The following is a 25,098-nucleotide window of genomic DNA, read 5'->3' as shown; positions in this document are numbered from 1 at the left end:
CCCACTGTGCCTCCCTGGTTTGGCGACTGGTGTCTCCTGGGTCTGGGGGTGCACCTGAAGTCCCCCCATGGCTGACTGCCAGCTGGAGGAGGAGCCCTGTGGGATGTTCCATCCACCCCACCATCACAGTGTTCATGAGCCACCTGGTACCTTGAGGTATGTAGAAAAAACATTTAAAGCTGTGTCTGTGGTCGAATCACTGATATAATGTGCATTTTGGTACAGTATATGTATTTGCTCTTCTCTGGTCTGAGTTCATCCTGTTAATGAGTCTGAAGTTTGTCAGCATTTCAGGATCAACAGCATCCACTCTTCTCTAAATGTCTGCCTTACATGTAGCAATGGTTAGCATGCCACCCACAGCAACATCTGCATCTCTGCCATGTGTTTCATGAGGAAAGGCCAGTCCTGCTCCATTCATGTAGGCCTGTCAGCACAAAAAACTCTTGTTTCATGTAGGTGGGACAGCAGTTGAGAGACAATGAAAGCTGATGGTTGCACACTATAGTCTCAGTGGATTCTTAGTGATAATCATTCAAGAAGGTGTCAAACATTCTTCCTGAATATGGCAGCTATTTGAAATACATTATAATAAGCTACTCTCAGACAAGCGTAGGCATATATTCAAAGCATTTTACAAAATGGAGTTCTCAGTTACAGATGTACCTAGTTCTGTCCTAAATACACAAGCTATATATTCTCCTAGGGCAATTCTTGCTATATCCCACAAAGTAAAACATAGATTTGACTTTGTCAAACAAGCATAGTTTAGAAGTTGAAGGGCTTTATTTTAAGCCATAGGATTACAGAGTTGGAAGGAACCTCAGGGGTTATCTAGTTCAACCCTCTATTCAAATACAGGATTCATTGCTCCTACACCATCTCAGACAGGCTCATCCAGCCTCTTCTTGAAAACTGTGATCAAGAGAGGTTTCTATAGCTTCCCTAGCCTGCTTCTTTTCAATTTTTACAGCTGGAAATCTGCTTTGCGTCAGTTTTGTGGGTGTAAGTTTTGTGGAGGATCCACAAAAATAGGTGGGTCCTCCACCTCCTTTCTGCTTTTTCATGACTCATTTTTGAGGGTAAGATGATGGTGTCTTACAAAAGTAGATATATGAATGGATTTTTCAGGGGCTTGAACAAGGTGGAACAGAATTGCACTTAAGTCTTTAAGTCTGCTTACATGCTCAGTAGGTGGAATAGGATCTGTTCCTTTTGGTTCATTTGAGCAACACTGGCATCAAGACATCCAAAATTAGTGATCACTTCTGAAAAAGTTTACTGTTTTTTTTGAGATGTCCAATTTTCCAGATATAATTTTGCAATCTCAGAAAATTCAAGTGGACTAACAAAATAAGAATTACAGATAATATGTCAGAGCTGTAAGTTTTGAGGAAAATACTGAGATTAGTAAGCAGTGTCAGACATACTGTTGCAACAGAAAACTTTTAAAGAGTTCTGTTTTGATCACATTTATTGTGTTGATTAATGCCAGGACTTGCATTTAATCTATAATCTTAATATATAATCTATATATTATATAATCTATAATCTTAAATACACACAGTACCATTCATTGTTCCTTTTATTTTGATATAATTTAAAATACCTAACTTTAATTTTTATATATGCTGCGGCAGGGACATTTTGGAGGTATTTTCTGGAAAATTTCCTCACCTGCATACACAGTCAGAGTGCCACTGTCCTAGCAGTCACCCTCGCGTTCACCCTTTGGTTCCAAGATATTGCATCCCTAATGGTGCAGATGATACTACCAACGACAGAGTGCTGAGACTGAACCCAGATGCCCATCCTCTGCATTATATCAATGATGATGATATTGGGACCTCTTGGATTTCTTCTGTATTTACTAATGTAACACATCTGAACCGTGGTGTTATCATCACAATAGATTTACAAAATGGACAATATCAGGTAATGAGGAGATGATGTTTTTCTTTGTTATGACTGGTGCATAAGAAGAGAATTCAGCTAATGTGTGCTGACTATGTTAAAGAAAAGCTAGGAAGAGGATTACAATGCATTGTATTAGAATTGAAGATGCATTCAAACACTGCTTTGAGATGTCAGCCCAACCTTTAAGTGGCTGGGAAATTTTCCTTTTCCTAGATATAGCACTGTAAAAAGTGACAAGGTATATTATGTTTCTGCCTTGACTAGTGTTAGAGGCAGTGTATTGGCCAGGTGCACCAATGTTCTCTTTCAATATTACACTTCCTATGGTTTATAAATTAAATGTAGATTTCCCATTGCTGTTGTAATTTTTAATCTTAATTTCTGGTGAAACTCAAAAAGCCCATTTCACACATTCAGGACTGAAAGCCAGGTACAGTCAAATATCTACTCAGGAGTGTGTAGCAGTGAAAACTGTGTACAACCTGCTTTGTCAGGCACATGAAACTGGGTAGTGATGCCTACAGAAGTGCCAGGGGTAAAACTTGGATCTAGGGAGCCAGGGCTTGATCCCAGGGGATTACAACCCAAGGGATCAGGAACATACAAAGTGTGGGGGAAAACATCTCCCTTATAGTCAGGTGATCAGAGCAGGTGGCTCAGAGACCAAGGTCTATAAGGGACCAGAATGTAAGTGGCCACCCTAGGCAGAACCATGAGCCAGGTGGGGTCAGAAACAGGAGGTAGGATCCAGAATAGCATCACTAGCCAAGAGGTCTAGAGTCGGCAGCTATAGCAGTACAGGACCACAATGTGAGCAATGGACAGGTGTTTGAACTGGAGTATGGAGCACAGGGGTAAAGGAGATGACAAGGAAGTCTGGAGCACAAGGGATCAAGAACCTAGGAAACTGCAGCACAACGGGTCAAGCAGAATGTAGAAATAGACAGGCAGGACCCAGCAACTGGGAAACTTGGAATCAAAGAAAGGAACCTGAAAACTAAGAATGAGGTATCAGGAACCTAAGTCTATCCAGAGAGACATGTGTCCTGTTGAGTTCCTTGCTGGGCACTGGAAGAACTCTTTTAGGAAGCCACATTTATGCATGCAGCTGGGGCCAGCTGGGGGTAGGTATGCCACTGGCAGCCAGGACCATGCAGACATGTACCTTGCCACTCAGGTAAGCTGATTACTGCCCTAGCTCCTGATGAGAAGATGTTATCTAATATCAGATGGGTGTGAGGACAGGCAAACTGGGGTCTTGACCAGCTTGAGTTCTGATTGGAGCTTATTGCTTCCCTTCACAGATTACTGTCTTCTGAGGTCAAGGGCTTGGCCTTCTCTGTGGATGAGCTGGTTTCATAGAAGCAGGCATTGTAAATTGTGCTCATGGCCTCTGCAGAAATGAATCTGTCCCTGGGTTTAATATTTGTAAAGCTTTTTCTCACCAGCTTTTAATGTCTTTTGCCTATTAGGGGCATGTGAAAAGGGGAATAATATGAGGATAGATGCTAAACAGTATGTAAGACATTTTTTTTATTTAAAAGTCAATTAAATACCCGTGAAATAATAAGGCTCAATTGATCTGTAACTTATGTATGGGAATGCTCATCACCATTGCTCATGCAACAATATGGTGTGCGAGTATCCCTTTTGAGTCAAACATATTTGATGTGGTTCCTAACCAAAGGCAGGGAGAAATGATAAAATAGATGGACTTCAAAACAGCAAGAACAAAAAAACCCAAAACAATACAAAAACAGCTACCCAGTGCCCATTTGGCAACACAAATTATTCCTTTATATTTTGGCCAAAATATTGTTAACACCATAGACTATACAAGTAAGTCATAATTTCAAGTAGGCCTCAGGAGGTTATGAAGATCAGTTGCGAAGGAATCATTCCAGCCTCTAGCAAGTGACTCTGTAATAATGCCTGAAGGACCTGAGACCCTGTTTAACAAAGAAGTTTTAGTTTCACTCTTAAATTGGTAGGAGATACAGAAAATAATAGATGTTTTCATGTGTGATATTTTTTATTTCAACCTGCAAGAATGTTGTATAGATTGTGAAATGTGACATGACCATATATGGGAAAAAAACATGTATTTGTTATTTGTATTCCTGTAAGTATGCAGCTGAAGCACTATTAATTTCAGTTCTGTATTTTGCTATTTATTTGTAGGTGTTTTATATCATACTCCAGTTCTTTAGCCCACAGCCTCAAGCAATCAGAATCCAAAGAAAAAGGAGAAATGATTTAAGCTGGGAAGATTGGCAGTATTTTGCGAGAAACTGCAGTATTTTTGGCATGGATAACAATGCATCTCTAGAAAAACCTGACTCTGTCAACTGTCTCCAACTTCCTAGGTATGAATAGATATTATCTGCTATACAGATGCTTTTAACAGGTAGCTGTCTGACACAATTCATTTCCAAGTCCATGTTCAGATGGAATCACGTAATTTTGTGTGCTCTTTTATTATGGGGCTGCCAGATACAGGCAACCCGCACTTAACACGGTTTCACTTAGCACTATTTTGCTATAGTGCTCATCTAAAATTAATACCTAATTTCACTTAGTGCTGAGCCAGTTTTGCTATAACGCTCAGTGAAGCAGCAGTGGCAGCAAGAAGTGGTGAGTGGCAGTGAGTGGGTGGGCTCCAGCAGGGGCCCAGGGTAGGGCAGCAGAAGCAGGGAAAGTGGGGAGAAGCGGCAGCAGCAAGAAGCAGCAAGTGGGGGGCAGGCATGAGTGCAGGGCCCCTGCCAGAGTGCCGGAGCCAGCAAGAACACAGGCCGTGGCCTGGCACATGGGGCTGGAGAAGTGGTGGTGGGGAGAAGCAGTGAGTGCAGGGCTCCATGGTGCCAGAGCCGGCAGGAGCATGGGCATGGGCCGGCACATGAAGCGGCCAGCGGGGAGAGGGAGGGGTGGAGAGAAGCAGTGGCATTGGTGAGAAGCTACGTTAAGAAGCAGCAGTCACCAGTTATTTCTGTTTACATTAATGCCTATAGGGAAATGAGTTTTGCTGAACACAGTTCCGCTTAACGCTTAGTTTTCCCAGAACCAATTAAATTGTTAAACGGGGGTTGCCTGTACATGAAAGAACCCACATTTGACTTCTGAATTAGCGATTTTCAAAAGGTTATCTGTGAGTTTTATCATATTTTAGATGTTCAAACATCTAACATAATTGATTTTCATATTATCAGTGAGCAAGAACAGGAGTGCTCAACCTCTGGCCCATGGTAGGCCTGCGGAGCATTGGAATCTGGAATGAGGCTCCCCGTGGATCAGGAATTTTGGTGTCGGGGAGCAGTTGGCAGTTAATACTACCACCCCACCCTGCCACCAAAATCCCAAGCCCCACACGATGGGACAGAGCCCGGACATGACCCTCCCTCACATGGGCCTATCAGGGTTGGGCCATACTCCCTTCCCTGTGCATGGTTGGGTTGGAGCCAGGCCACGTCCCTTCTTTCAATGGAGCTAGGCTAGCAGGTTGGGAGCCAGGCCATGCCTCCTTCTCTTCAAATGGCTGGGCCACACCACCTAGTCAGAGTGGGGCCACGCCATGCCCTCTTCCTCCTGTGAGGTCAGGCTATGTCTCCTATGGGGCTGGATCAGGGCTGGATTATGCCCCTTCTACCACCACTAGGCCTGGTTGAGACTGAACAAAGCCCTCTTTCCATGCACAGCTGGAATGGGGCTGAGCTGCCCTTAACTGCCCTTCATGGGGTCAGATGGCACCCCACTTTGTGAACCCTGGGTGTTGAATTAGGTTTACTGGCTGGATCTGGCTCATGGAGGGATTGAGCACTGCTTATCTAGCTTGACAGACAGAAAGGTTGAGCATATTGAATAGAGCATTGACATTTGGTATATTCATGTTTTTTGAGACTACAGTCACTCAGTAAAGAAATTATGGAGTACTGATAGGATGGGTGGAGAATGGCACTTATTTAATTGGTTTTGAGCAGCCAGTTAATCTAAAAAAATAACTTGACTGATGACTTCTGAGAATTGCACCTTTCTCTCTGAAACTTGCTTGTCTGTGTTGGGATGGACAAGGAATAAAGTAAAATAAAAAATAAAATTAGACTGTTGGAACTAGAGAAGTGAAAAACACACAACATATGGGTATCCATTGGCAGTATTTTGCGAGAAACTGCAGTACTTTTGGCCACGTTCATTTTAATGCATTTGGGTACACATTAATTTTAATGTATTTGGTATTTAAAGCAAGAACTCAAATTATCTTTTGTGGTTAATTTGCTCTCAGAAATATATTGTCAGTTCCCTATTACACTGACTAGCATGCGTAAATTAAAAAATAAAACACCACTTCTGCTTATTGCTGCATCTGTCAAAATGCACCAATATTTGCTTCATTGCAGATGCCAGTTGGTGTTAAGCCTATTTAGTACCTGGTTGGAAATCAGTTTGGGAATTCAGTACCAGGTGCTGTAGGCATTTTACATTTTTTTTTCTTGTTTCACTTTTGCCACCTCACTGAAGCTTTCAAAGAGTCAGCATTTTTCTCTAGACTCAAAGAGTTCAGTGTTTTGAGGGAAGTAATGTGAGGTCATTTGAGTTAAATTAGTTTTAAACAAAAATCGTTTACGTTGTTGTTCATGGGAGAGAGAAGAAGAGAAAGTAGATTCATTAGGTAAGTAAACGAAACAATTTTGGCAAATAATCAAAATTAGCTGTAAAATAAAGTCCATTCCAACATAAAACATAATTAACATGTCTTCTAAAAGAAATGAAGATCTAATGTATAAACTGTTGCCATAAATGTTTTATAATGTAGCACAGTTTTCCCCTTCAATTATATGACATAAATGATAATAGGAAATGATTCAAGTGAATGATGTCGTTATGTACGACTGATGTACAGTGGGCTTCATTTTAAAAAAAACCCCAAAACTCTCTTAAGACCAATGTCTATTCTGTATACTTAGCAGGTATTATAGGGAAGAGAAGAGTTCTTATAAAATATGTTGGATTTTTTCTCTTATTTAGACACTTCAAAGGAAAACATTAGGCCTGTGTGAAGTGGCTAGTATTCACTTCAGATTTGGATTCATCCAATTTGGGGGACAGTGATTCAATTTGGTGATTCGAATCACTGTCCCGAATTGACTTAGCCAAATCTGATTCAGAGATTTGGCTACTGCCAAATTGGCTGAATCTCTTAATCAAACAGGCCCCATCCCCTACCTGCTTTCCCAGCCCCATCAGTGGCTGCTCCGCCCGGTCTCAGCATCTTGGCTCTTAAAAAAAAAACAAACCCAAAAATGTTCTGCACTCACCAGCTCCTGTCAGGTGGGGGAGTGATTCCCGTGGCCCCAAGCCCCCAGAAGCCCCAACAGCTACTATAGCATCTGGTGAGTGCGGGGCTTTATTTTATTTTTTTAAAGTGGTGGGACACTGGGGCAGGTGGGGCAGCCATTGACAGGGCTGGGAGAGCGGGGAAGGGATGGGGGCTCATGGCAGAGCCCCCCACGCAGTGTAGGGCAGTGGGGGGCAGTGGAGATCACCTCACCCCGCCGCCTGGCAGGAGCCAATGAGTGTGGGCCTTCTTTTATTTTTTTAAAGAGCTGGGATGCTGGGGCTGGTCAGGGCAGCCACTGACGGGGCTGTGAGAGTGGGTGGAGGTCAGAGGGTACTCAGCAGGACTGGAAGAGCAGAGGATGGGGCGTGATAAGGATCCCCCTATGTTCCCCTCCCACCCCTTCCCCTGCTTCCCTGTGGCAATGAGTGGGGAATGCCCGAATTGCCGAATCTCTGAATCTTTCTGTGAATCTTTTCCAAATTGATTTGGACCTTTTTATTGGTCTCCTGATTCGATTTGGATTCAGAGATTCAGCCGCTGAATCAGGCCGAATCTCCTCCAAATTCAATCGGCACCTGAAGCTTTGCGCAGCCCTAGAAAACATTTATTGAATCTATCAAGGACAGTAACATGTAAACCTAATTCCTACTTTCTCACTGGAATTGAGTGGATCTTTCGTGTTATATTATTACTTCAGATATAAACTATCCAAACTATACTCAGTTTGATCAGTAGATCCTATTCTTGAAGATGTCCCCATAGTAGCAACAAGTACAAATTTATAGCAATACACATCTAGAGTGTCATCACCAGAAACTAAACCAAAAGTAGTTTGTGCAGAAAATGTTCATAGGGCACAAGAATCGATGAGAGGTGGCATGGGGGTACGTTTGTGGCCTTCCAGCCATAATTATTGGAAAAACCAGTGCCCCCATGCTATATCAGAATGGGGTGGCTGTGGAGACACGTTGGCCCATATAGGGCCATAAAGAAGTCAAGGAGGCATCACTGAGACTTAGGGTTCTGGACTACCAGAGGATACGACAGAAAAAAGGCTTAAACTGGGACCTGTTTATAAACACTCCAAGCAAGAACCACCAAATTTCAAACAACCTAGTAGTTTGTGGAGGAAAAATATATTCATGAGAATTGTGTGCATTAAGTGCTGTATTTTGCTCTTGCTTTTGGATGTATAGGCTTTAATAAGTACAATATTATGAGTATAAAATTAGTAGTTCTCTTGCTCTAGCTCCCTGCTAACCTCCACCCATAAATATGTCAAAACGAGACACTGTTCACAATAAACTTCTGCAGGTGGTCATCTTGATTATTCATGTTTTAGCTGGGCTCTGCATGGCTTCGCAAGCTTGCAGGGCTGTGCCCTCATGAGGCTCAAGTACTCAGCCTGAGCTCATTAGCCTTGGCTCACTTTAGTGCGTGCTGGGTTCTATTTGCCTCCTTTATACTTGCCTTTTTAGGGTGCTAGAGTAGATTGTAAAAATAGCCATAACATAATATCAGCCCTACATTTTTACTTAGTTTGATGGGCAGAAAAATAGTTAATAATGCAGGTATCTGATTCATTATCATTGGATATTTGAAGAGCAATTCCTGCAACACAGTGCCATTATTTTGGACTTATTGAAAACTGGGCAGATGTCACCTTATTAGTTACATTTGGTTCATATTTTGAAGGTTTTCTTTGCAACCATAGTGAATAGAGGTTTTTTTTTCTATTTATTTAAAAATGAATATTTAGAGTCTGGAGCACAAAATGTGAGAAGCAGACATAGGTGATAGACCTGTGTATATTTCCTCTTTTGAGCTCTGTGGGTGACAATACCATTGGCATCAAATTTTGCACATTATAAGTCACATTAAAGCAATTTTTCATTGATTAAAGCCCTTCGTGAAAACAGGTATATTAAAATATATAACCTTCTAAAATATGTCTTTCAATTTCTCCATTTGTCTCCCTATTCTATTTTAAACAGCTTTACTCCATATTCCCGTGGTAATGTTACTTTCAGCATTCTAACCCCAGAACCAAATCGTCGGCCTGGTTACAATAACTTCTACAATACTCCATCTCTTCAAGAATTTGTAAAAGCCACTCAAGTGAGATTTCATCTCCTTGGTCAGTATCATACAAGTGAGCCAAATGTAAACTTCAGGCACAGATACTATGGAATTAATGAAATTACAATAAGTGGAAGGTAGGAGCTTTATGAATTTTCTTTTTTATTGCTGAAGAAGCTTCTGAACTATTCAGATTTTTAGTAACATGTATGCTGTGTAATTAGCTATCTAAAAGTCAGTAGATTTACCCTGATTTTATGTTCTTGTGATTGAAACGAGAATCTGTTTTACAGTATTGGATCAGGCCTTAAATGACCCATGCACCCTATAATCTGAACAGTTACCCAAACGTTTGTTTAAAATTAATTACTTTAATTACACAAATCTGTCAAAATAGGTTCTTTTCTTGGACATATCAGCTCCTCTAAATAGGGATTGATGATTCTAAGTCTGACTTCTGGTTTACTGCAGAATCTCTTCTGTTTCATTATAGATTGCCAGACATAGCAATTTTAATGGTCTTTATACAGGGCTAACGTCTTTGTTTTAGCTACAGATTTTCATTAAAAAAAAAACTGGGCAGCTGTCAGTAAAACTGTTATATTATTTGTGACTGACAACTTTATTGTATATGTTAAGTGAGTGATCTTGTGACAGGACTAATTATGCCCTGTAAATAATATGCAAATTTAGCAATGAAATAGTCTCTCTAGAAGCATACAGTGCTGATTTTGTGAACAATTGCTATTTCTGAACCTGTGTTGAAAGATATGATCTTAATTTATGGGAAACACCCTATCAGAGATCACATTTATCTTAAATTAAAATAACTTTCTTTCCTGGTGAAATAATGTTGATGGTTGGTTTAGATGTATTGTGATTACTGAATCAGCTTCTCTCTTGATGACCCTCTGACACTATAGTTTTAGTTCTACATCAGTCTTTACTGAAATGTCAAACCTTAAGATAAAAAGACTGCAGGCCCAGTTCTGCCCCCAGTTGGGCAGGTGTATCACCCATTGACTTCTATCATAGTACTTAAGTGGTGGTTGCATCTTTTAACAGAGTGAAAAATTAGTTCCTGTATAATTAACCTTGTTATGTCTAAGATTTTTAAGATATTATGGCCACAGTATAGGATCAAGGGGTTAATGTTGACAAGACAGCCATTAACTATAATTAATAATGAGGGCCTTGCATCTGCATATTATATTAAGAAAGAAGAACATAATGCAAATATTATAGCATAAAAGTTGGTTCAGGACATGGTTCTGTCAATTTACTTCTCTGGAAAATCATACTTGACATTTTCAATGTTGAATGGAGAAGACATCTAATGGCTATTATACTTAGGAAAATCTCTCTTCCTAGATTTAGTTTTCTGCTTTGTAAAAAATAATTTTTATGACAGTGTAAAAACTGAGAGATATCTCTCTAGTAATAGGCTTAGTGTATTTGCTTTAGTAGCTGTTGTTTTGTTTGCAGATGTGATTGCCATGGCCATGCTGACCATTGTGACACAAGTAGTGAGTCATACAGATGCCGGTGCTCCAAGGAGAGCAACACAGAAGGCGATCAAGTGAGTCTCTCCCCACAAGCATATATCTTGCATCTATATAATCTGAGGACAGATTCAAACTGCAACATTCAGATTGGGATTTCAGACCTTGAACATCTAGGCTTTTTTAGAACCGAGAAAAATTTGGCTTTAATTCCTATACAAAACTCCATTTGGAAATTTTGAGGAGCAGTTGAACTCAAGGTTTTGATTGGGCCTGTGATGGCAATGTGGTCAGCTGCAAAGTTTGGATGCAGTTTCAGTTCTGGCCATCAATCAAATATTATCAGAGTTTGGGTTTGTTTTAAGGCCTCTGTCTCATTTTGTCTAACAGTGAAATACTTTAACTTGGTTATTTGCTGGGAGATCCTCTCTGGAATCAAAGAAATGGAAACATTTTGAACATGTGGTAAATGCATATGCTATGGTTGTTTGTACAGCTAAAAGAAAGCTGAGACAGTACTTGCTGAAACAATGCAGGTTAACTGAATAGAAATGGGGTCTATATGACAAAAAGGAGGGAAGCGTGTTTTCAGATACAGCTTGCTAACCTAGTGAGGAAGTCTTTAAACTAGATTCAGTAGGAGATGGAAACAAGAGCCTGGAGGCAAGTAAAGGGCCCAAGGGGACCTTGATAAAAGCCTAGTAAGGAGAGGTAACGGTGGAAGCGATAGTAATCGCCTGATGGACAATCAGGTAGTTTTTTAAAACATTTATATACTAATGAGAGAAATGTGGGAATAAACAGGAAAAATAAGAAGTCTTATTACAATTGTTGAATTATGATGTAATTGGGATGATGGAGATATGCTAGCCAGTTCACCTGGCTGGGGTACAGTCATGGATGGATAGTACTTGTTCAGGAAGGACAGGCAAGGGAAGAAGGAGCAGGTTACCCTATATACCATATTTTCTTGCATATAACCACCACCTTTTCTCCCAAAACCAACTGATAGAAATTGGGGTGTGCAATTTTTGCAAGAAAAGTGGCAATTAACTCTGGCATCTTTATCTTACTGCTGAACTTCTGGACCTATAGAAAGCCCCCTGGCCAGATTACATTGCCCTGTGCACCAGACTGGGCTGGTGTACAGAGTTGCTTTGTGGACAGACCTGGTAGGTAGTCTCAGACACAGTGTGCATAGTGGGACCTGGCACACAGCCCTAGGGCTGGCCCACAGCCCTAGGCTTGGTACATGGTCTTGACTCCAGTGTCCTGAGTTAGTCTATGGGCTCCATCTGGCATGCAGAGCTGGCAGCAGGCTCATGAGCTGGCTTGGCTCCCTAGCTGCTGCTCTTCAATTACTATAAGGACATTTTTTTTCTTCATGTTCTGTCTCAAAAACAAAGTTGTGTATAATATACAAGGAGAAAATATGAGAAAATGTGGTATAAAAGAGATGCACTCATGTTCTGAGGTGCAGTACAATGTAAGAGGTAGGCCTGCTGAAAGCCTGTGGGTAAAGATGAGAGGGGAGAGCAGTAGATAGGATGTTATGGTCAGCATCTGTTATAGGCCACCAAGCCAGAAGAAAAAGTGTGCTCTTGTCGCAAAAACAGCCAACAGCATACTGGATTGTAATAACATGGAATTCTCTTGCAAATCAAGAGAAGTAATTTTTCCACTCTATTCCACTCTTTCTGACACTGGTGAGGTCCCACTTTGATACTGTGTCCAGTTTTGGGCCCCATACATCAAGAAAGGTATGGATGGATTAGAAAAAGTCCAACAGAAGGCGAGTCTACACAAGACGCTAACTGCTCTGTAGCCTAATAACACTGCATAGTAGTGAGTAGCGTGCTGGACAGAACCTGTGCCAATACACTACTGCACAGTAGGATTAGGCTACTGTGCAGTTAGTGCCTATGAAAACCTGTGTACTAGTGCTATTGTACAGTAGTGCCAGTTACTGTGCTTTGATTCAGTACTTGGTTATGCAAATACTAAATTTAATATGCAATAGGTAGGATGCATTAATGAACATGTAGTTGCACCCAGAATGTGATAAAAAATGAGAGAAGAAAGGGAAGCATGACTTTATGGAAAGGCTGAAAGAACTAGGATTGTTATTCTGAAGAAAAGAAGACTGAGAGGGGATTTAATAACAGTCTTCAGAAACCAGAAGGGTGATTACAGATGGAGATAACCTTTTGTCTGTGGTAGCAGGAGACAGGACTGTGAGCAATGGCCTGAAACTGCAGCAAAGGGAATTTAGGTTGGGGATTAGGAAGAACTTTTGGACTGTGAGGGGTGATCAAATACTGGAACAGGCTACCTAGAGAAGTTGTAGAATTTTCATCCCTGGAAATTTTCAAGAGCAGGTTAGGCAGACACTTGTCTGGGTTGGTTTAGTCAGGGATGACTTAATACAGCCCCTTTCAGCCATACTTTCCTATGATCCTGCATGCTTTCAGAGCTCTCATTGAAATAATTGGAATAGTAGAATCTGGCCCAGTGGTTTTGATATTAATATTAAAAACAATTGAAATGTAAGCAGTCAGATTTTTAAAGGCTGGTTGAAAATGTTAATCTGCCCATATTTTTGCAGTTGTATATGGGATTTAGGTATTTTGTGTGTAACTCTATCTTTAACTGTAATGGATTATGGTTCTAATAATAAAGCAATTTTAATATTGATGCTTTTGAATGTTCAAATAGGGATTTAAGATAAATTTGTTACATTGTATTAGAACCTGAAGTAAAACACTATACTCTTTTTAAAGACCTGGCTTTATTCCAGGAAGAATGTCCTCAATTTCACTGTGTTCTGCTTGTCATTAATAATAATACTCAATAAACAGGGCTTTTGTGAATTGCACTGAAGTTGTTTGGCAGACAACTGTAAACTTAATCCCTTTTAATTTTCCAGTTCTTGGTATTAGGAGACACAGGAAGAATACTTTTGCTGAAAGTAATGCTATCAGTCTTAAGGGAGACCACAGGGGAGGGTAGAATATGACCCCAACAGCACATTTCTGGTTTCCTCTCTCCAGTGCAAGCCATAGGAAACCACAAGGTTGACTTCTCTAGGGGTTCCTGAATGGAACCAAAGGTAAATGGAAAAAGAGAGAGGCTATCTTTTGGCTTTCTTGTAAGATTTTTATATGTGACTCAGCAAAAGCAGAGCCATCTGTTATACATAACAGATAGTAAATACTTTATTGAATACTCAATAGACAGCTCTGCTTTGGCTGAATTGGATGTGTAAATTAAGTAAACCAGCATGAAAAAAGTAGCAATTCTCAGTTCCTGTGCTAGATGAAAGAAGAGGAGCAATGATGACTTCAGATCACCTTGTGCTGCTTGGACTGTAGGACTTTTGCAGGCCTGTTATTATATCACTGCTGTGGGTTCAAGCAATGTAGGGAGTGGATGTATCAGTGGATTCAGACTCTTGAGAGGACTTGATAGTTTTCCCTTTTCCAGAACCCCTCCTTTTCATCTGTGTATTTATTCCAATGTGAGCACCCAATTATGTGTGATTCTGTTTTCTGTTGGTTGCTATCTTAAGAGGAAAAGGTGGTCTCTTCTGGAGACAGGGAGGAGACAGGAGATCCTGATGCACTCTTTGGAGGCAAAATTGGTGGCTGAGTGGGAACACACAGGGAACACAGGGTTCTTGGGGATGTATTCAGTCGTTGGCAGTGAGGTGGGCACAGAATGGAGGCCCAGTTTGGCCAAAGGACCTTGGGTCCAGTTTTTAATGAGAGTTGTTTGAATAGTCTTGTGTCCTATATCTTAAGAAATATATGCCTTTATTATTTTGTCCGTGACATCTTATGTGTGCAAATCTGTGGTGAGTACAATCAAATGTTTAGGTGTCTGAATACCAAATTACTCAGGCAAAATTAGTACACAGAAGCACCCCGTCACTAATTTTTATAATGTCATTAATTTTTTGCAAATAGGATGTTGTGCATGTCAGTACAACATGAGTTATCTTTGTAAACATCTTTAATAACTTAAAGTGCAATTAGTTGAAACCCACAGTATCCTTTTTTATTATTATGTGTTTCTGTGAACTAGCCTGAGGGCAGCCCATATCATGGTAAGCATATTGCCTGCACATTTTGTGAATCAGGGGTAAGAACTTTATCCTCTCTCTGCCACGTGATGAAATCACTTCTCATTGATAAGCACTTGCATTAGTCCTTTCTTCAAGATAGGGCTGTAGGCTATCAACCGCATCTAAATTCCAATGCAGTGAAGTTGTAAACTCTGGAAAATTGGTGAACTGGGTGTGTATGGGCTTGACAGTTTTTTTCAAGTTAATGCAGAAACAAGGGCATTGTCATACAATAGCATTAAAGGGATATCATATTTTTTTCCAATAAATACCTGTTAGTTTATTAGCTGGTAATCCCTGAAATTACTTTTAACTGAAAGGTATTAGAGACTCCTTCAAAAAATTCTTGTCTTTCATTTCATGTACTTTATACTTCTGAAAACACACTGCAAAAGCAGTTCCATTGTTTTTGTCATGTACATCTCTCTCTCAAATATTCCCCATTTTGAGGAATGTCACTCATTTCACAAAGTAACTTTGACCTTATTTTATACAAATTTGGTGCCGCCATCTTATTTATTATCGATAACCATTAACTTCTCAAAGAACCTTGGAATGCAAAAAATTGTTAATGCAAAAAGAATAAATTCCACTGCATTTTAATTTTCTTCCCTGATTATTTTTTAACATCCTTCATTTTTAGCCTTTGGTCTCATCTTGTGTCCGATAGTATAGACACTTCTCAGGATATGCAAGACGGTGTTTTAACAGTAACAGTAGTTTTAACAGTGGCAGCAGTCAGCAAGAAGTCTACAAGCATATGCCCAATAAATAAAAAAAGACTTGGTGTGGGCAAAAGAAACTGGTCTGGTCACATGTAGTGTTGTATTTAGGATTACCCCAAATTCACATCCAGATATAAATAGTGGAACCTTGTAGTAATTCTTATAAAGAATTTTTAAAAATAGGATCTACTATTTTAGAGAAAATTTAAAATGTGTTAATTAATCAATTAAAATCAAGTTGACAATGCCCTTTTAATTAGAGCACACATTTTAGATGTTACTTTGTAAAGATTAATTATAAATATTTAATAATATCTGGAAGCTTATTAAACATTCTGCCAAAACCTGTGATACCTCGGGACAAGAAACCAAATACATTTTAATGGTATAACTATCTTATCAGATATTTTTTCAACGTTAATGGGTTCTTTCAATGGGTGTCACATTTTTGAATTAGCTTATGTGCTTTGTAACTATAATTGAAATGTTGAAAGTAACCAGTTTCATTCACAGTAGAATTAGGGTGTTGTTTAATTATATTTTCTCATTCATTAATAGCAATGTCAATATCTACTAAAGATGAACTGAAATAGAATTTGATTATTGGCAGCCCCATCACTAATTCCTTGAGTTTCATGAGGGAGGTACATGACATAGATCCAAATGGCTTCAAGGTTTTAATTTTGTAGCAACGTAGTGGTTCTCAAGCTTTTCAGATTAAGGCACCCCTGGGAAAATGCCAGCTTTTATTTTTTACTCGGACTGCAGAAAAATAACAGAGCAATTTTTCTGTTGCAAAGAACTCAGAAAGGACATGACAGGGCATAATGTCTTTTAACATTATGGATTCCTATTTGAAATCTCTGGGTTTATCTTGCAGCTCATGTTTAGGTGTTTGCATGCCAAACAGTAGTAATACTGAGTGGCATATTGCAGCACCATAGAAAAGAACTCAGTGTCTCTGTAGCACCCTGGTTGAGAATCATTACATTAGTGGTCAGAACTCTGTGGTAACAATGGCAAATTTCATCCTTGGCATCAAAACTTTGCTAGTTCTGGATTTGATTACTACCATAATTCTTATATATATATATAAAAATATAAATAAAAGGGTTAGGGCCATAATGGGCACATCCACACATGCAAGCACATATGCTTGCAGCAGCTTAAATAGAAGCAGTGCAAATTTGAGCAGGGGCTTTTTGCCTTGGTGCACATGACCAAACATGCACTTTGCTGAGGAGCAAATTGTGCCACTTGAGGCAAAATAACCCTGCAGGGGAGGTAGAGCCTGGAGCTAGTACCAGATACTTGGTATCTGGAGACACTAGCTCCTTGTGTCAGCTAGACTGCTGAACCAGCACCCCAAATTCACTTTTTAAAATACCCCAAAATCCACTTTCTTCAACAATTAGAACAAAAGAGAGAGAGGGATTGATCAGATGGGCAATGTTTTATTGCTATATTTACAATGTTAAAGCAATTTGGAAGCCTACCAAATTGCTCTCTAGCATCATAATAAAAAAAATCCTAAATAGCTATATGTTGTAATGTTTGCTTTTGGTTTCCTTATCACATGTGTGTGATGGGGGGAGGTGGGGTTTTCAGGAAGAGGGTGGGAAGTGGGGAGGGGGGATGTGGGTGGGCGTGGAGGAATGTGGGTCAGTGTGCAGGTAGGTGTGGGGGGGCTGTGAATGTGGCGGCTGCTTAGGAGGGGTGCCCCCCACAGCACATGGACTACCCTGGACCACACCGCCTGCAGGGTCCCAGATGCCCCAAGGGGCTACAGCTCCCCCCCAGCCTTTCTTCTGCTGGTCTCCAGCCTCTGGAGGCTGGAAATGAGCAGGAGGCTGAAGACGGCAGGGGAAGTCTCAAGCTCATCCCCAGGGACTTGTCTCCAGCCTCCTGCCCATCTCCAGCCCCCTGCTCATTCATTTGCTTGTCTCCAGCCCCCTGCTCATTCCCCTGCTCATCACCAGCCTTGGGAGGATGGGGATGAGCAGGAGAATGAGCAGGAGGCTGGAGACAAGCTCCTGGAGATGAGCTGGAGACCTTCTCTGCTGTCTCCAGCCTCCCGCTCATTCTCCTGCTCTCTCCAGCCTCCCAAGACTGGAGATGAGCAGGGGGATGGAGTCGGCAGGGGAAGTCTCCAGCTCATCTCTAGGGGCTCATCTCCAGCCCCCTGCTCATTCTCCTGCTCTGTCTCCAGTCCTCCAGAGGCTGGAGACAAGCAGGAGAATGAGCAGGAGGCTGGAGATAATTCCATGATTCCCCAGTGGACTCCAGGCTCCTGATAGCTTCCGCTGCCCTTCTCCAGCCTCCTGCACTGCCTGCAGCTTACCAGCAGCTGCAGCAGTGGTGGGGACTGCTTGGGGCCTCATGGCACAGTCCCTCCACATAGTGCTGGGCAGCAGGGCTTGGCCCTGGCTGCCTGGCACCCGTGCTGCCGCTGCCACATTTAAGGGTGCAGCCCAGCTCTGCAGTGCACAACACACTGTCTAAAAGCTTGGGGGTTCTGCAGCTGTCACCCAAGGCTCAGTGCCACTGAGCCCAAGTGGCTGGAGCTCTGAGACAGCATGCAGTGTCCGACCGAGCTAGGCCGCACCTGTGTCATGCGGCAGCAGGAGTGCCAGGCAGGTGGTGCTGAGCCCCTCTGCCGCCCCACACAGGGGTTTGTGCCATAAGCCCCGAATGGCCCTGCTACTGCCAGTGAGTGCAGCGGGGGGAAGGGGCAGAGCAAGCAGTGGGTGGAGGGAATGAATGGGGAGCTGGGGGCAACAAACAGGAAACTGGGGAAATGAACAGGAGCTGGGGCCAGGTGGGGCCTCCCCCATGATCCCCCTCTTCCAGCCCCCCACCCCCCTACTTACCTGGCAAGCCGAGTCCAGGTCCCCGCAGCTTGCACTGCTGCCTGCCCTGCACAGGCAGGCAGCATGCCTCAGCACCAGGGCAAGGGCCAGCCATAGAGAGATTCTGGCTGGCTACCAGAGAGTCTCTGTGGAGGACCAAGCCTCCAGTTGCCTCAGGGCATGGTCCAGGACCGTGCCCTGCCCTGCTTTCCCTGCCCCTCCCCCCAGGTATTGTTTCACCTCTGGATATCCAGGGGTCTAATTTTGCAAATTGCAGTGTGGGAAACATGTTTTTGTTCCCACATGTGCCTCTTGCAGCGTCTCAAAGGGGTTTGAGATGCTGCAAGAGGCATGTGTGCACTCACCTGGATGCTCTCAATGTGAGCATTATGATGATTGTGACTATGATACTGTTCACACTTGACACTATTCTAACCTTGAGACTACAGTAGCTTTTCAGAAATGATGTGTGATCCATGGAGGAAGACTCAGATACTTTCATTCCTGCAGAGAATTGCTTCACAAAATCATGTAATTTTTGTGCTTTATACAGTAGTCAGGTTTAGTCCCACTGGCAGGTTTCTTCTTTTTGTATTAAATCCTTTCCATATAAACCTCATGCAGTATTTTGGGTATATCTTTGGTCTTCCCTTGGTTTGTTTAAACCTGTATTTTTTTAACCCACAAATTGAATCAGAGTTCAAATATTGCCAAGACTTATACTGGCAACCTAAAATAGTCATAATAATAATTCAGGGACTGCAAGTAAGGAGATATGGGAAAAGTGACTAATATTTCTTGAGCACCTTGGACCAAAATCTGAGATCTCTTGATAAACTCGTAACATATGGCACAGTGTGCCCTTGTCACAATTACAATTGGTACAGATAAAATTACCATCTTGAGCATATCTGACATATCACCTGAAAGGATGTTTCACTCTAAAGCAATAACAGAAATTAAAGATCACATCATTTTTTACAGAAAAAAAATCTCAGTTAAAATAATCATTTACATGTGCCGTGATCTGAAATCTTTCAACCTAAATTGAGTTTCTAAGCATATATATTTGTTTATTGTTTTGCTTTGTTTTGTTTCCTTTAAGAAAATCCTATTTGGGTTGAAGAACCATTTTGATGTGAAAATCAGAGAGCAGGGATTTCTTAAAAACGATCTGTACATGTTGGCTTAGCTGATTTTAATGTTGAAGACAAATAGCTACATTCAGAAAGGAAAACAAACACATTTCCCTAGGAATTTTTAAATTTTCCCGAAGCATCACTGCAAGAAAAATAAAATATAGCTTTCGTATAAACCCTGTCATTTTTAAATTGCTGTTCAAATATAAGTTATTTAATTTTAACACCAGCTGTGAGGTGAGCTTTATGTAGATATAAGTAACCTTATACAGAAAATGTGTTTTCCTGGGACACTGGTACATCAAACGAAGAACTAGAATACCCTTGGATAATTCAGCCACTTCAACTTTGCCTTGCCATTCACAGAATCTATCTCGAGTGGGTCACAGCTGAACTTCAGATAGAAGTTGAAGGAGCATTAATACTGTGTGCACCCTAGAGGTGTGTGGCCAAAAAGCTGAGAATAAATTACTGGTCATAATGTGGAAGCTTGTGGTCCTCAAAGTTTTCATCATAAATATTCAATCAATGCAGTCAAATACCTATTCTGTCTTCTGTGCCCATTAAATTAAAAGTGGATGCAGCATTGTTGATTACCATGAATCAGATCAATAAACTGTTTTACACAATTACAGAAAAATTGCCATTAATGAAGTGAGTTTGGATCAGCCTATTTTAGATACTTAATTACTGACATATAATGTTATAATTCTTACTATAGTATGTAGTACTAATATTAATTATCCATCATAGGCTTTTTGGGTAAGTATTAGACTGTAATTGGAGCATCCAGAGAGAGGTCCAGTCATTTCAGAATGAACTGAAATGAAATGCAGCTGACAGATGATTGACTAGGGCTTGGGAAGATAGCACATGCAAAGCCAGCTGGTCCAGGAACCTTACAAACTTGAAAACTTTGAATAACTTTTGACAAGCCTATGGAAATTATGGATTTGCTCATGAGTTCATCCTTGGAAAACTGAAGTATTTTCATAGATCAAAGATCTGTCTTTTAAAATAATTTGTGTACAAGTGGTTCTTGAAATAATGAAAGAATTCATTGCTAAGTCTAGCACCTCAAGTTGTATGACTCAGATGATCATTAACTGGGCAAGTTATAGAAGGATTATTGTGTAGTATAAAGGTTTGATAGAAAAGGAGTAAGTTTAACTTTATAGGGATGTTGCATATCCATATGTTTTTGCATTCAAATGGCATTTAATTTGCATTTGGTAGAATTGCCTTTTGCAAGAATTAAAAAAGCTTCATTGACCTAACAGTAAATTTAACCAACTTGTACACAATCTAAAATATTTTTGGTAGACTTCTTTGTCATGGTTTGCTTTGGTCTTTTCCATGCTGACTTTAGCTAAATGTTTAAATTGTGCTGGGATTTTTTTTAATTATGTGAAACTAGCATGGATGGGACTTGAGGTTTGTGCATTTTTAGTGGCAAGATCTGAAAACTAGACTTTTATTTCCTTATGGTTCATAGTGGCACTTAATACTAAATATTATTCACTGCACCAATCAGATTCATTTAACCTGATTCTTTCACATCTGGCTTAAATGCCTGACACCAGGCTCCAAAGTCAGTCAGTTCTTTCCTCTGTTGGACCCAATAGATTTAATTATTTTAAAATAATTATTTACAATAAAAGTACTAATAATTTAATTATTTAATAAAATATGGAATAGCCTGAACAGAAGATCCTGAAGCTACAAACAGGTGCGGGGTTTATCCCAGGTGTGATTGTCCTGCACTTTGGCTCACACCAAAACAGGAGCGAGTGGGACAGTCAGGGCACATACAGAAGTACAGCTTCTGGGTCTAACTCATGGTGATTCAGAAACATCACTGTGCATTAGACCAAACCTCCCGATCCAACAGACATTAGCTGTTGGATTGGGAGGGTGGAGGATTGGAGCTCATCCAAGGAGAGAGGCTGCATCTTCCTTTTTTCCCCTGCGTTTCTTCCCTTGGTTGTGCTCCCACTCTCAGATGTCCGTTGCTTTTTCTGGATGGGAGGGGGAGAAGGCAGGGGAAGGAGGCTCCTTCTATGGTTTTCTCAGCCCTACTAGAGTAGGGGGGGCAGGTAGATTGAAGCCTCCCACCAAGGTGAGGGGCTCCAATCTACCCGCACCCCTTCTCCAGTGGGGCTGAGAAAACCCCACAAAGGACCTCCTTCTCCTCTCTTCTCCCCATCCCATCCAGAAACAACAGCTAAGCTGGGCAGTTCTTTCACCCAGCGCAGACACATGATTGGAGGATTTTGCAGCTGTGCTCTTCTGTTTGGGCATGGCTTTAGACAACTTTCAAGAGGCTGTCTGAGTGATGAAATGCCACTTCTGTCTGTGCCCTCATTTACACACTCAGCTTGAATGGAAATTACCCAAATTAGCCCCATATACGGTGGTGGTTGCTGGTGTTATCTCTGTACTCCACAAATACTTCTCAGGTACTTGCAGTGGGGCAATAGGTTTGTAGGTCTGTAGGATCCTAGAATAAAAGGGTTTGTTTCTAAAGCAGCAGTTCCCAAACTCTGACAGATTGTGCACCACCAATTTAAAACAATACAACCTTAAGTACCACCAGCCAATTTTTCAGTTCAACCTTAAGTACCACCAGCAAATTTCTGTCATAAAGAGTAATTATAATAAATCCAGGAGCGGTGAGAGATGTGTGGGTGAAAGCCTGCTGCACCCACACTTCCCCTGAGCTCTACAGAGACCACCCAACAGTTGTGGAGCCCCCTGCCGACCCCCAGCACAGCCAGAAGTGAGCAAGGCCCGTGGTGGGAGGGGGTGGCTGAGTGGGAGCCGGGCCGGATCTTGCCCCACCCAGGCCTCTACTTTGGCCAGCCTCACAAGGAGCCACGCGACTGGAGCCGGGTGAACAGGCTGCACAAACAGGAATGCTTGTCTGCTGGCGCATGTGTTAGAGCAGAGTTTGCACAGGAGGGTGTGCAGGAGGGCTGAGGCCCTGCCTGTGAGCCCCCTAGGGTAGGCAGGCCCAGCCTGCCTACCAGCAACATGCCACAAATGGGTACTCGCCACACCCCGAGGGTCCTCTTGGGGTCTGTGTACCCCCCCAACACCTCAGAGACGGCCACCCAGACGGAGCCCCTGGCTCTTGGCTGTGGGGGCTGCCTGTCCCTTTTTCAGGCTCTGGGGCCCAGGAGCATGGTTACCTCCCCTTGTGGGGTCTGCTCCCTTTTGGGGGCTCTGGCATGCCAGCTGGAGGAGCTCTAGGCCACAGTCCAGAGACCGTGTGCCATCAGGGACTGCAAACAGGAGATGGACTCCTACTGCCAGGCCCTTCTGCCCTGGGAGCTGGAGGGTAGACCAATGTCTCCCTCCAGGACAAGGGAGGACTCTGGAACCTCCCATTCTGTCAGGGGAATGGACCAAGGTGGTCAAGGGCCCTAAGGCCCACCACACCAAGGCCCCTGCCCCACTGGAGCTCAGCAACAGGTACAAACCTCTTGCAGCCCCAGCAGAGCATGCTAAGTTGCCAGCTCCTGCAGGCAACAGAGGCTGAACTGTAGCTACTGCCCCCACTCTCCCCAAGACAAAACGCAAAGTGTTTGTCATGGGAGACTTCATCCTGAGGGGGAGTGAGGGGGTAATTTGCTGCCCCAACCCCTTAGCCTGGAAATTCTGCTGCTTCCCAGGGGCCTGCATCCAAGACATTGTGGAGAAGATCCCTAAGCTCCTTCAGCCCACAGACCACGATCCCATGCTCCTTATTCATGTGGGCACCAATGACATGGCTCAGAGTGCTCCCAGCCGGGTCATGAGGCGCTACAGGGATTTGGGAGTGGGGCTAAAGGATCTGGGGGCACAGGTGCTGTTTTCTTTGATCCTTCCAGTCTTGGGGTATGGGCTGAGGAGGGAGAGGAGGATCCAGGTAGTTAACCAAAGACTCTGATGCTGGTGTCATCAAGAAGGCTTTGGCTTCCATGAACACAGCCCGCTCTTTGGTGAGAGAGGCAGTGAACTGCTGGGAAGAGATGGCCTCCACCACTCTCCACTGGGGAGGAAGCTCTTCTCAGCCAGACTGGCTGACCTGATCCACCAGGCTTTAAACTAAGCCCACTGGGGGACAGGGGGACTACTGCCACTGCTGGCCCACTGAGCAACCCTTGCAAAGCCAGCAGACCAAGGCACTTAAGGGAGCCTGCCCTTGCTCCAGCCCTGGTACAATTTGTGGGCAAGGCAAGAGCCCCCAAGGGGATACTTGCTTACCTGTACACAAATGCCAGGAGCTTGGGGAATAAACAGGAGGAACTTATCCTCCTGCTTAACACAAATAATTATGACATTATAGGAATAACAGAGACCTGGTGGGGCTCCTTCCATGACTGGACCACAGGTATAGATGGCTATACCCTGTACAGGAGAGATCAAGTAGATAAAAGGGGTGGGGGTGTAGCTGTCTATGTTAAGGAAAGCTACATGTCCCTGCAAGCTGATCATGGTGACCAGGGTTGACGACTGGAGACCCTCTGGGTTAAAATCCTTGGGGAACACGGCACAGGGGACACAATGGTGGGAGTCTACTACAGATCTCCCACCCAAAGTCAAGAGCTTGACCAGGAGTTCATCTGGGAACTGGCTGAGGCCACATGCTCCAGGACCATGGTTGTCATGGGTGACTTCAATTACCCAGATATCTCATTGGAAGATCACTCATCAAAATCTGAGCAGCCGCAAAGCTTCCTCTCATGCATGGATGACCTCTACCTGACTCAAGAAGTCTATGGGCCAATGAGAGGTAAAGCGCTGCTCAACCTGGTACTGGCAACTGGGGATGACCTAATCAGTGACCTAGTGATCGATAGGAAGGTGGGTGACAGTGACCATGAGCTGATCACCTTTACCATCCACTGTAAAGCTGGCAAGTCAGTCAGCAACATTGAAGTCCTTGACTTCAGGAAAACCGGCTTTGACAAGCTCAGGAGGCTCGTCAGTGAGGCCCTAAGGGACCACAACCCCAGGGGGAGTGGAGTTCAGGAAGAATGGTTGCTCCTCAAGGGAGCGATCCTCAGTGCACAAGCTAATTCTATTTCATCTCAGAGGAAAGGCAGCAAGAAGGCGCAGCAGCCCCCTTGGCTCTCCAGGGATCTAACAGACCTCCTAAGGCTAAAAAGAAAGGCCTACAAAGGATGGAAGCCAACCTATTAAATGGGTACTTTGCATCAGTCTTTCATCAGTCCCGTGGGACACCCAGGCCCACTACGGGACAGGGAGATCCAGGTGAGGGTGATCCTTGCCCTCCAGCAATGCTGACCTCATGAAGGAACACCTTGAGAGGCTGGATACCTTCAAGTCAGCTGTCCCTGACAGTCTACACCCCAGGGTACTCAAGGAGCTAGTGAACATCATAGCCCAGACCCTGGCACGGATCTTTGAAAACTCCTGGCGCTCTG

General features: G+C 42.7%; 1 protein-coding gene across 1 annotated transcript in view; it reads left to right on the top strand.

Annotated features, from left to right (window-relative positions):
* USH2A (usherin) overlaps nt 1–25,098 on the top strand; it is a 652,515-nt gene that overhangs the window by 39,731 nt on the left and 587,686 nt on the right. Inside the window, exons 5-8 of the mRNA XM_019549473.1 lie at nt 1,641–1,935; nt 4,099–4,283; nt 9,244–9,465; nt 10,814–10,907. Of these exons, the coding sequence (XP_019405018.1) occupies nt 1,641–1,935; nt 4,099–4,283; nt 9,244–9,465; nt 10,814–10,907 (796 nt within the window). The remainder of the gene's footprint in view (nt 1–1,640; nt 1,936–4,098; nt 4,284–9,243; nt 9,466–10,813; nt 10,908–25,098) is intronic.

This window comes from Crocodylus porosus, unplaced genomic scaffold (genome assembly GCF_001723895.1).
Source record: "Crocodylus porosus isolate Cpor-Errol unplaced genomic scaffold, CroPor_comp1, whole genome shotgun sequence".
NCBI classification, from domain to species: Eukaryota; Metazoa; Chordata; order Crocodylia; family Crocodylidae; genus Crocodylus; species Crocodylus porosus.
This window is presented reverse-complemented; position numbering and strand designations above follow the sequence as displayed.